Raw genomic sequence first — 14202 nt, 5'->3', positions numbered from 1 at the left:
TTAACGTTAACTTACGTTTAAGTTAAGTTAAAGGTTAACGGTTACGTAACGTTACTTACGTAACGTAACTAACGAACGTAGTTAATTATACTACTAGTATATATATATATATATATATATATATATATATATATATATATACATATATACATATGCGATATTAAGCTCGTATTTACACGCTCTCAATAGCAAAATAGGGATCAGAAAATTGCATTCATCATTAAATGTGCGATGAGAATGCAGTTTAATAACAAAACTGTTCAAATTTGCAGATATGAAAGAAAGTACATCGCTCGAAACTGAATTTCTCGCAGCGGAAGTTATCGAACAATCGCAATCATCCTTTTTGTATTTGTCTCTCACGTTCGATTTTTGCATCCTTCCGTAGTGTCCTTCAGTTCTCTCTCGCAACCTACTCGAGAGAGTATTTTATGTCACCACCACTTAAATCGTAATACAAATCCTCCATTTATTAAGTCGTCGATTTTTACATACTAATGATACGGATAAGAAAAATTCACTTGGCATTATTTGAATCACCTTGGCAGTTCATCGTGTGTATTCTGAAAGTGTAACCTGTGCGTTTACCTTTAAAGCCCAACCCTTGTCCCGTTTTGTCCTTTTTATTCCTATTTGTTGTCCTTTTTGTCTCCTTTTCCCTTCATCATTTCGTTTTGAATGGAAAAAAGAACCGTCGTTGACATTCTCGAGCGTTTCTTTTCGCATCTTAGTATAGACAAGGACCATCAACTGACATATAGTAATTCTGGAATTTCTTTAGGATATTACAGTTTACATATTCTCGAGAACATCACACTTGAAAACTTTGATTTTATATCAGTGTTTTTTTTTCTGAGCGTACTACTATATTATTCATATTTTTCATTTATATATTAATTTTATGTCCCTTGAAATTTATATTTTTCAAAATTTATGCTTTCTTGAATTTGGAGTCTTTATATGCGAATTCGTAGAAACGTTACGAAATTTGTCTGGACTGCTGTAAGAGTCTCTTAAACCTAACAATATACTGATCTTCGGGTACATACGAAGATTTCTATATCATACTAATCTTGGGCCGCAGAAAAGTATTTTTAACTCATTGGCAAATCACGGTTCCGTGTATTAACGGTCTCGCATGATGTTACATGCGTGTGTGTATGTGTTGTATGTGTGATACATCCCCAAGTAGTAGTCGTGGAGGACAGAGTCGAATACTCTTTTTGGATTCGAACGTTACTTATCTCTATGAAAATTCGTAATTGGATCTTTTATAGAACTAATTATTTAACTCGTTCGCGATAAAATGTTCCATCTCATCTGTACAAAGTGTTCGTCACATCGACTGCTCTCAGGGATGCTTGTAACAAACCAGTGTACATGTTCTTCGCGTATACTATATTCCCGCGTGTCCTTTGCTTCCACGCGTGTGCTCGCGCCATTTATAAACGGTGTGTCAACGTATTTCGCTAAGGCGTCCTCGTGGGATAATTATATGATAAAATTTTATCGTTACTATTACGTAATTATTATTAACACTATTATCGTTATTCTCATTATCGATAATGTTATTATTTTTATTTTTACTGGTATTATTATATGTATCATAAAGAAACGAAGTTACTCCCCGTATTGCTTTCTTCCTAACGCGCAGGTCTCCGAAACGAAGCGGCGTGCGAATCCGAAGATGAACACCCTTTAACCCGATCTGGCGAAAATCGGTTAAGGGTGGACGCTCGATTAGAGCGTCACGTGCGGCGTCCGTCGATGCCGGCGCCCGACACGCAATCCTCGTCGGCCCCGGAACCACCGGCGGCAGACTGGCTTTTCTGAATCACGTGACGATAATATGCGGCGCTGACAGCAGGACGGTGATGGTAGCGATGATGGTGAACAGAGTAAAAATGATTAGGCACATCCTATCGATCACCATCGCCGCGAACTTCCAGTCGTTCGAGATCTTCGTGTTTTCATCCTCGTTCTTCAGTTGATTCGTTATCATCTAAAACAGAATTGTTATTTCATCAAAACTGTATTGATTGGTTTTTAGAAAAAGATTTTGACTGATATTGAATTCTTTTTTCATTATTTCAAAGTTTTAAACGAGAGATTTTCAACTAAGAACTTCGAACTTTGAGACTTTTCAAACAGATCTTGGAACATTGCAATCTTGGGATTTAAAAACATTGTAGCTTTCTGAGATACAATCTTAAGACTTACGAACCATCGGGTTTTATGTCTATCTTGAAACTTTAAGATCTCAGAATCTCAGAAGCATCAAGTCAATCGACTCAAAGGAGGCCCTATAGTTACAGAGAAGACTTTTTTATGAAGAATATGGAGCTTTCCATACCCAGAGCTTCTGTGGGTATTGAATTCCACACTCAGAATTCGGAGTATTTAGAAAATGTGTTAATCTTTGACAAATTTAAAAAAAATATTGAGTAATTTGACAAAAAACAATATTTGACTGGGGTGTATATGTAGAAATATATTTCGCACATACAATAAAAGATGCAATATTTGTGTTACTTTAAAATCACTCCCTCCCCTCCCTCCCTTTAAATGAAGTACTCCACTCAAAAAAATTAAAAGTCTCCCCGGTCTCTGCCTATAGTTTTAGAATTTCCGGAATTTAGAAACTTATATATAGATCTTTGGAATTAAATATTTAACAAATTTAATAACATCAAAATTAGAAAAGAAAGAAGAAAATCTTAAATTACTCTCTAAATCTCAAGAAGTGAAATCTCATTCGAAGAAACTGAAAATTTAGTCTGTCTTGAAAACAGAATAAAAATACGACCATTCTTAAATTTGATTCTTCTTTAGGATTTTATCTATCCTGGTATTACATACAGAAAAGAGATAGATTTCACTCCTTAGAAGTGAATTTCGTTCCTAAAGAGTAAATCTTACTTTAAAAAGAATGAAAATCTGCTACTCTTGAACAAGAGTGGCCGTATTTTCACTGTTTTTTTCAAGATAGACTAAATTTTCAATCTCTTCAAGCGAGATTTTGCTTCATAAGATTTAGAAAGTACTCTTTCTATTGTCGACTCGAGTTATTACCTTAATCTCCTTCAAGATTAGCACAAGCTCGTAACGAGCGCAAAAGCACGCATTCTGGAGTATCGTCTCGACCTGCGGCGCTGGCGCGTCTTGCGGATGTGGATGATGATGCGGCGTATGCGAAATCTGATGGGGATATGATGCATGCGGCAGCGGCGTCGCATGCTGATGGTGTGGCGTCGTGGGTGCGTGGCTATGATGATGATGAGGCGTCGTGTGTATGTGACTGTGACCGTGACCCATCGCGTGCGCGTGATGAGGTCCGGGTGTGCTGTACACATTGTTCAGCAAATTGTTGTGAGACGCCAGCGCATTGTCATCCAGATCCAGGACATTTGCCAAGAGGGACTTACTACTCCTCTGGTGCAGCTCTAGATCACCGTACGACTTGCTTGCACCTGGGGTATCCAAGAAACAATTTATTAAATTATTGGCATCAGCAATGGATTACGACACGGCGATAATCCCTTGGAGGGGGTTGCCTTATAGCGAATTCGATTGGACGCACTCAGTGCGCATTGATGCGCATTAAAGTCATCGTACATAAAATAATGTAAAATTATGTTCATAAATGAACATAAAAATCGATTAAATTGTGAAATATTCAATACATTTTAGTATATTATAGTACAATAGGTAAAATATCTATTTCATAATTTATTTCATAATTTAAAATATTTATTTTATTAAAATATTTATTTCATAATTTAAAATATTTGTATTTCATTTTTATATTCAAATTAAATCAGTATACGACTTTAATATGCACTAGTACGCACTAGTGCTTCCAATCGAATTCTTTATTACATTTTTAAAATAAATACCCGTGAAGGTTCAAAGGAATTATTAATTCAAACTAAGAAAATTACAAGAAAAAAATTATATATATAATTATTAACACAGCAGATAAATGCATTATTGCTGATACAGACCTCTCACTTGAATAAGATTGTTAATGGTTAAAACCTATCTGATTTATAATCAATATCTATTTGAAATTTATTTATTAAGCAATTATTTCCTCTACGATTTATAATTATTTATTCATCAGCTAAAAGGTTGCAACACTTTTTTTCTGAGTTTCAGTTCTGCTAGAACGGTTGAAATGATTAGATTTATAAGTAAGAACCAATTGCTCAGTAAATAGGCTAGAGTCCGAAATCCATTGGAAAGAAGTGTTGCAACCTTTTAGCTGATGAGTGTACTTAAAATTATCTTACCCGTGACAGGAGATGGCTTCTGAGACTTTTGTATTTCCTTGTCTTGTTCTTCCTGTCCTGGTCTTGACATACCGAGTATGCGAGGTAGCCAATACAGGAAAATTAATTTAACCTGTAATGCAATTCAAAAAATTTAACGATATAGTCTAATTTATATTTCAATATTTGTGCTATGTTACTTAAATTGTGTTCCAAAATTTACTGAAAATGACTCCGAATCAATCTTGGAAAAGTCTTTCTGCGAATTTGATTAATTTTTGGATACATTGTAGTTCTCTCCTTTATTCTTTGGATATGTTGTAATATCTCAATGGATACAATTTGATTCTATGAGCCATTTCCATGCTACAAGCCTTGAAAGATCCAGATTTTACATGATTACTGGGCTTTCAAGACTTGTAGCGCGAAAATTGCATATTGAGATATTTGTTCAGAATGAAGAGAATTACAACAAACCCAAAAATTAATCAAATCCGCAGAAAGACATTTTTTCCCATAAAATTGGTGCGGGGTCCTTTATAGTGGATGTAACATAAACTATAAATTTTCAGTATTGGCAGTAAATTTTGGAACACAGCCTTATTATGTGTATATGCTTATGTTTGTACAATAACATAATCAAATCCAATTATACGAAACAAAAGTTTACAATTTTTCTGTTTTATTTTTAATAGTAATAGTTCTTTTTAAATTTTTGCTCTATTGTTTGTTTGGATCAAATTAATACTATTAAAATATAATTGTCACAATAATTATCATATTAATCCAAAATAAATTAATAATTAAATTTAAAAAAATTCTTGTAAATGTACATTCCTTTCATTTCTTTTTTTATTAAACTTCTTGACACTTTATTATTGTGAATAATTCACAATTTGTTTAATTTAACTTAGATGCGTATGTTTCATTCGCAGAAATCTGATCGCGCGGGAAATCAATCTCCAAAATTTACATTCTAATTAACGTGACGTCCGGTGAAAAATTCGATTATACATGATTTATTATCGCGCTGCACATTCGGCAGAATGGCCCTTAATTATTCGCCCATAAAATTTCTGATTTATTCATGATGAAAAGAGAACAATGTATCAGCTTCGGCGGTGGTGCGTTGCATTTTAATTAAAACCATAATTATCTACCGATACATACGGAAATCATATAACACCGGTGACGAATTAAATCAAGCTTCAACAAAGTTATTTTCGTCATTATTATGCAAATAAAAAGAACGTTTACAAATTGTTTGACTAGATAATGCACTTCCAAGAAATTCATAGAATATTAATAAAAATTGATTTTTAAAATAAGATAAAATGAATAAAACATAGATTAATTGATAAAATTAGCCAAATAAATAAGAAATTTTGAATAAAATTTCATACATTTCTTTTGTTGATTTAAATTGATTTTTACATTACCGGATATTAATGTATTTTGTTTTCTCCCGATTAACTTTATAATTGCCGGCAAAATCAGTCATTGCTTTTATCTTATTATCTCAACACGAATGTGTCATTAACGTTATTGCTGAAAATGTATCTCGATAAATGTCATTTAAATTTTAATAAAAATAAATCCGTTTTACAAATCTGTTGAGAAAAGTTATATTTATGGTGCAACTATGTTCAAAAAATAATTAACTAATATTAACCAATACTAATGAAGCGATGTAATTATAATTATCATAATATTATATTAAATGTTTTGATATCGATCGGAGAAGATTACCCATCGACCCATTTCATGGGAGTCAGCATTCCGATGATGATAATTCAAGATGAGAATCGTGCTGACCACACTACTGGCCACCATAAACATGATACAATTGAAATACGTCCCTGAAAAATAACGAGAAATAAAAATACTATTTAAAATTAAACCAAATTAACAAACAATCGCATTTAATGTTTAAAATTCAAAGCAACATTCATTAGCATTAATATTGTCCAATTACTTTTCTTTTATCTGAACTTATAAAAATATATTTATATTTTATAATAAATATATACATTTTATTTTTAAATATAATTGCATATTAAATGCAGTTATATAATAAAATTAACATTTTTCTTAAAATATGTAATAAAATAAATTGCACTAATTTGTATTAAAACGAGCAATATTAAAGACATATAATATATTCCTATAAATTCTTTTAACTTTTAACTAATCAAAGAGTATTAATTGCGTCAGCAGGTATTATACCGAGGAATATTGTCTTAGAAGAATGCGAATATAAATCTTTGTTTATTTTTTTTCTATTTTTTCTTAAATAGTTCTCAATAGAAGTGATCAATTACGCTGCTTTCTCACATTAAAATATTAATTACATTAAAAATTAGTTAAAACAAAGCGCTCACCTAAAAGCGGTACGGCGTCGGATGTCGCCGGCATTGTCTCGGCAACCATATTTAGGAACACAGTAAGGGACAGGAGAATGGTTACCCCTGCAAAAGAGGTTCGTTAGCTTCGATTAATTATTGTTAAAGTCGAGTGAATTGAGGAGACCAAGCGAAATCAACCCTCAGTCCTTGAACGCTCGAAGGGCCAACGCATAACAATTCTATGCTAAAAGCTCTTCGAGTTTCAGCCTAAGACGATAATGATCTTCGACCTCGCCATATCAGATGATATAAATTATTTACAATTCTGTTTATACTCTTTAAGGAAATAATATATAAAGGAAATAATATATATATATATATAAAAAAAATCTATGTTATAAAGAAAAATATCTTCTTAAAAATAAATGAGAATTTTGTTGATTCCTAGTTTTAATCTTGTTTTGATCTTGAATAAGAAATTTCAGAGACCGTTTGCACTCCAAGTACTTTAAATATCCGACACTCAGGCTTTGAACTTAGTACCGCTCACTCGCGAATCACCGTGTCGCGTTAAGAGGCACTTTCAAATTATTTAGACTTTCAAAACGCTACGGCATTCACGGCATGAGGCAGATGCCTCATCTGAATATCAGACCTTACTCGAGCTTTTTTGAGACTCACAATAACACGTTAAGAGTTGCCCTTAAGTCCCGTAGAAACGCGAAAGTCAATTGTGAATGAGTTATATTTCTTTCTTTCTATCTCATTTTGTTTTCTCATGAAATAGGATGTTTTAAATTCTTACTTTGTATTGAAAAACTTGCATTACGTCAATATTGTGATCAATTAAGGTGATTTATAAATAATGATAATCTAAGTAATAAAAATTTAAGAGATTATATCTTATAGAACAAAGAGAAAGTGCAATTAATTAAACGATCTAATATTAGATGCTCTGTACCTTTAACTTTTTTTATAATATTAATTGATCTATTTCTATTTTTAGTAGAAAAAACTACGCAAATATAAAACTTTCAATGCATGATATTCTTGTCTATAAATGTCACTGTTAATGCTGAGCCAGCAACTGTAATGCATCTGAGTAGAGTCAATTTTATTGTATCTCGATTTACGAACAATTATAAACTTTAAGGAAATGCAATGGAGACATCTGCAATTGTTCGGCATTGTCATTCCATTGTCATCGTATCTCCGCATCGGTGACGACGATTGTCGCAATCGTTTCCGAATTCGATGGAGATTCAGCAACGCGCTTGTACGCTCGAAGAAACTCTACGAGCTGAATAGAAGGCTTGCCGAAGTTTGCGCGCCAGGGCGCCGTTTCAATCGAGATCGAAGCGAAATCTAATCGCATAAACGCTCGATGCGCTTAGGGAACTCCTGCACCTCGGCTCTAATCACAGGAGCGTTTACATGGCAGCGCGAGGTGAGGCAGGCAAGGAATCGGAATTATGCAGCCGAACGATTTAAGCCGTAAGAGGCAGGATTTCATCCGAGCATCCGGCTTCTCGGTAAATTCCACAACGATCATGCTTACGAGGAAACAATAAAATAACGCAATCTTTCTATATTTACAATTGCAATGTTACAACTATGCGTGTAAGAAAAAGTCTAAAAACGCTTGATTACGTTGCATACTATTGAGATTTTATCGAACATTTTTTGTTAGAAAAATTATTAGTTAAACTACAATATTAATTATGTTGAAATTTCATCGGATATTTTTTGTTAGAAAAATTATTAGTTAAATTATAACATTAATTATCATCCATCAATCATTTGCTATTTTTTGATCATGATAACTTTTTATTCTATATTAACTTTAACTCTAAACATTACATTTATGATCTATATTTTAAGAAAATAATCCAAGTGAGAATGCCAAGATTAAATAGAATGTGATAAAAAGTAATTATAATTAATTTTTAATCTACAATTTTTATCTACAATTGTAGACTTACAATTATGCATGCAAGAACAAATCTAAAAGCGCTTGATTACATTGCATACTGTTGAGATTTTATCGAACACTTTTTGTTAGAAAAATTATTAGTTAAACTACAATATTAATTATCATCAATCAATCATTTGCTATTTTTTGATCATAATAATTTTTTATCCACTTTAATTATATAAATTACATTTATAGTCTATATTTTAAGAAAATAATTCAGAATATCGAGATTAAATAGAATGTGTTAAAAAATTATTCAATTTTTAATTTATGTCTAATTATAATATTACAACTATATGCAAGAGGAAGTCTGAAAGAGTTCAATTATATTGAATATTATTGAGAGATTTCATTGAACATTTTTCTCCTAGAAAAATTATCAGCTAAAATTTAATATTAATTACCATCAATCAATCATTTTTAGATTGTGATAATTTTTCATCCCACTTTAACTGTATATTATAACTGTATCACGATCGATATTTTGAAAAAAAAAGTCTAGTTGAGAACGTTAAAAATAATTACAGAAATCGATTCTTAATTTTTTATAATAAAATAAAAGATAATAAAACTATTTTCTTTATTTAAATCTATATATTTTTTTTATTACAAGCAACTTTTCCTCACAATATTTCTGCGAATGTGTCATATATATTTGTAATTTCTGTGCAACATGCACACATCTTGCGATAGTCGACTATTCTCTATACAATTGCATAGCAATGTAAAATTACAATTGGAATTTGTCAATAAATCAAGGTTTCGTGTAGTGTAACGAACTTTTGTTGGTATAAATTTCCACACGTTGAAATGTCGATAAAGTTTCGCGGTCCACGATCGCGAAAGAAACTTGTGACGACACGGTACAGAATAGTTTCTTCACGGTGCCCGAATGGAGCGCCTGCCAACCGGAACTAGGTCGGGTCTAATCGTGCAAACGTCTGATGCTCTTAGCAAACAGGGACGTGCCTAATCGCGAGAGCGTTTACGGGCTGTTGGGGGCAATCGGAGTTTTGCATCGAGTTTAAACTTACCGAGGGAGAGTTTCTCGCCGGAATCGGGCGGCAGGGTGAACCCGAGGACGGCCATGCTGGCAATCAGGACGCACGGCACGATCAAGTTGAAGAAGTAGTAGAGTGTGCGTCTTCTGATGATGACGACAAAAGTGATGTCTACATACGGTTCTGGGCAGCAGTTGTAGTAGATCTCATTTCTCTTACCGGGTACCCCTGAGCAAGATAAAAAGAAAAATTTATATCATGGTAGCGTCTCGCGCCAAGTGCATGCGTCACACTATGAGTATTACATAAGTATAACGTTTAATTCTAGTCTTTAGAATGCAAGCAAAAAGTCAGAAACATGAATGCAATGCATATATAATTTCCATGGATTTTCTTTAAATATAAAAAGCTTTAAATAAAGATTATAAATATTTATATATAATTATAAAAGTTATAAAATGTTTGCATTTTATATATATATATAATTTATATATATATTTATATATATATATATATAATTTAAAATATATATAATTTATATAATTTAATTGACAATTCTAACAAACAATAAACTAGAAATTGTTATTAAATTAAAATTCTCAGGTAAATATTCCATCGAATAATACTTAAATATGACATCGTACACGTACATGGGCAATCGACGTACTGTCAATAAAACGAAGTGCTTTCTCGAACGTAACAAAAGGTTGTTGGAAGCGAAAAATTTCTCTTTTCTGCTCCTTGAATTATCCCGTGCAACAGGGCAAAGAAAAACGGAAGATTCTATCTTACATTATTCCTCTGGGTACAAACTAGTGCGCTTTGCTGCAGCTGCAGTTACTTAAGATACATTTCTACCACAAGTCTCATAACTGCGGCTCATACACTGCACGTATACGTCGACCTACGCTATTCCCACGCGTAATGTACATCGTACAATTTTTCGAGAGATACACGAGATACGCCAAGAGAGAGCAAATGCTTTTATTTCTGCGTTGGAGGAACAATAAAGGTGCCACACCATTTCTTACGTTTACAATAAATTTATCAATGGCGAATTACACATAATTGGACAATATATCATAATTGTAATGTAATCTCTCTCGCAATTATGAGAGAGAAACACAAACCAGATGTTTCTATCATTGCTCTACAATTCCAATACGGATATTGCGTGAGTTCCGTATATAAGTTTATTTTCAAACCATTACATTATATGTAATTGAATGAATTATGATTACAACTTTTTCTTTTAATAAATGCTAATTGGAAGTTCTTATTATCAAAAAATGTTATTAATTGATTCTTTATCATTATTTTATTTTATTAATCTTTATAAAATATATATTATTTTACATTATATTACAAAATATTGTAATAAATTATTCATGCATTTATTAAAAACGTATTTTGAATTTAAAATTAATCTTTAAAATGTAGATCAATTTCATCTTGTGAACTATTTCTTTAAATATATTTATACATATAGTGGGTTTCAATATACGAAAACTCATTTCATATAAAATATTGAAATAAAATGCAAAAACATATTCGTATAAGATTTACATTTGAAAATTCTTTTTACATATTCATAAGTCCGATACTGCAAATCTAAAAGCTTTCGTGTAGCTGCTAAAGATCCATCAATTATTTTGTATGTATCAAGAATAAAACAAGTTGCCAAATATAATAGTATAAACATCTGGAAGTGAAAGATTGTAATTTAAATCTGCCCTTCGATTCTCCAACGATTATTCAGCAACTACCACGAACTATTATTCGCTCTTCGAATCAAGCAAGCAGCAATTTCTCTTGCGACACTTTACCGATTGCCCGACGTGTTCGCTAGCGAAAACACTAAACTTCGGACGCACGCGGAGCGAACCGCTACGTCCCGCCTGACCCAGATGCAGGCAATTTTGACAGGGACAAAGTGAGGATCAATACCGGTTCCGATTTGCGAAACGATTGATCATCCGCCCGTAGCTGTGCAAGACTTTAGAATTGCTAATCGGCCGGGAATCACTTTCGGCGCCGGGGCAAACTATCCGGGCGTGACGACGTGAACGGTTCCCGATAAGGACTGTAAAAACTCACCCAACAGATGCCACTCGCCGTTAGTGATGAAACTGCTGATGTCACCTCCGTTCTCGTCCTGCAGCTGCAGATCCAACTGTCGACAATTTATGACAGTCGATTAGAAGAAAGTTATTGCAACCGTGCCATGTAAGACGACTGTTTCAAAAGCTACGGAAAAGTCTGTTCAGTATGGCAAGGATGCAAAAGTTATCAGCTTTTCTTTAAAAAGAATATTTTACTATATATTAAAACTAAAACTCTCTTTACACTATACTTTTGAGCATATTTAAGAATTAATTTACTACAATTTAGTTTTTCTCTTCAAATTTTATATTATTAAATATGTACCATATTTTCTAAAAACTTTTAGAAATATTATTACTTATTTATATAAAATAATTGATACAAATAGCATAAATTTTTAAGAATTTAATAACAAAGCAACAAAACATTACACGTGAACAATATTTTTTATTCTATTTTGTTGATTTATAGACTTGATTTCATGTAGTCTTGTTAATGTTCATGTAAATTCATATATGTATGTTTACGTAGCTCTATGTAAAGTTTTCGCAAACTTTCCGCGATTTCTGCCCGTTTGAATACCGATATAAACTTTGTTTGTGTAACATTCGGAAGCAATCTATGACGAATTAATATCTAAGGGCGAATTGTTATAATAAATGGGAATGGACGATTTTAAATCGAAAAGTCTGTTTTGCATCTCGTTTGTATTCAGCGGATCGAACTGAGCTCGAGAAAATCTTGGCATATTCCGTTATCTTACTTTCTTTTCTCTTCGTTTGTTTCCATTTTGTTCTGCTTATTGTCCTCGTTAATGAACTCCTGAGCGTTCTCGAATTGCCTGGCACACCGTGTAATTCGCATCCTCAATTTTAATTATTCCGAAGTTGCACGTTCAACAATTGAGGACTTGCTAGGTACGTACATTGGTCGTGTGGCAGAAATACACGTTTACACGATAAATCGGTATACATAAATTGAACGCGAAACTTTTGTAGTTAGCAAAGTTATCGTTATCGTAATCGGACAACATTAGCATGCCATATAGTTGCCATCTATTGTAATACATCTATTGTAATACAAAACACAGTTTTTAAATAGGATATTTTACTGCTATAATTTTGAATATTACTTTATGAGAAATATCAAGAAATCAACACATCATGACATACTTTTTTATCTCTACTTCTTTTATAAAATAATTTTATAAATTGATATTTTCACGTAACTACTTTTTATCATTAATTAATTAATTTAAGCCACAATGTATTTTATTTATTTATCAGTCAACTCAATTTATAAAAAGAGATAATTAAAAAGTTACATATATTCTTTTATTTAAAATTTCTTTAAGAAAATGTAAATCTTAATATATTGTATATAATTTTGCTTTTACGATACAAAAACACTAAAAAAATTTCTTTCTTATGGAGTGAGTTGAATTATACGAATAAAAGACTATAGAGAAATTGCGTGTAGATGAGAATCCTGAATATCGCGCATTCTCACGTTCATTATCTTCTAAATACGTCTTATGATTCGTAAATTTCCTGCGATTCACTCTGAAATGGCATTTACCATCCCAGTGGTATTTCGACCAAACATCAAGTGCATTTTACGCTTATATAGTGCTACTTTTGAAGTATACTTATACAAATCTGATGTACAAACCACAGGTCTCAAGCATTTTCCATAAAATGTTTTAACATTACGCGCTTTATTTATTTTTTGTAAAATCTCTTGATAAAAGAAGTTGATAAAATATACAATAAAATAAGAAAAGTTAGAAATTTTTATAAATGCATTATAGCTTAATTTTTTATTATTTCTATTCGCAGTGTATTAATTATATTCTGTATTTTAATGAAAAAAATATTAATTAAGTAAATGCGTTTTTACACGAGTCATTTGATGATAGGAATAGATTTGCTACTCTTAAAGATTAAAATAATTAGTCTCCAACAAAGTGCTGTGCAAACATTAACGCGAAAAAATTTAATATTTAAATATATAGAAATTATTTTAAACTGTATATGATTAAAAAAAAACATAAAAATTTACAAATAACAAATTTTTTCAATTAGAATTTTGATCTAGCGAAAGATATAAATATCAAGATATTCAAAGAATATCAAAGAACAAATTAAAATTGACAATATGTGACATCCCATTATATGTTATTTGTAAATTTATATTTTTTTTTATGGGTCACACAATTTAAAATTTGTTGAAAACTAATTATTTTAACTTTTAAGAGTAGCAAATCTATTATCAAACGACACATATAAAAATGCATTTACTCAATTAACATTTTTTTAATTAAAATAGAAAAAACAGAAATATAACTAATATAACTAAATATCTTACAATAAAGAGAGTAATTTTATTACAATACATTTATACTTTTTATGAAATTACTTTGTACAGATTTTTCTCGCTTGCTTCAAATAAATAATTATTCAACATTATTCACAGATGAACGAGAATTGCAATCCCGGGAATGCTAT

The 14202-nt window shown here is 31.6% G+C and overlaps 1 protein-coding gene across 1 annotated transcript in view; it reads right to left on the bottom strand.

The window, feature by feature from the left end:
* Positions 1-1834: 1834 nt before the first annotated feature.
* LOC105626926 (neuronal acetylcholine receptor subunit alpha-7-like) overlaps positions 1835-14202 on the bottom strand; it is a 245998-nt gene continuing 233630 nt past the window's right edge. The window contains exons 6-12 of the mRNA XM_012208218.1: positions 11690-11765; positions 9626-9820; positions 6653-6739; positions 6021-6130; positions 4293-4404; positions 3073-3470; positions 1835-2002 (exon numbers count right to left, since the gene is read on the bottom strand). Of these exons, the coding sequence (XP_012063608.1) occupies positions 1835-2002; positions 3073-3470; positions 4293-4404; positions 6021-6130; positions 6653-6739; positions 9626-9820; positions 11690-11765 (1146 nt within the window). The remainder of the gene's footprint in view (positions 2003-3072; positions 3471-4292; positions 4405-6020; positions 6131-6652; positions 6740-9625; positions 9821-11689; positions 11766-14202) is intronic.

Source organism: Atta cephalotes (assembly GCF_000143395.1).
Source record: "Atta cephalotes unplaced genomic scaffold scaffold00007, whole genome shotgun sequence".
NCBI classification, from domain to species: Eukaryota; Metazoa; Arthropoda; class Insecta; order Hymenoptera; family Formicidae; genus Atta; species Atta cephalotes.
This window is presented reverse-complemented; position numbering and strand designations above follow the sequence as displayed.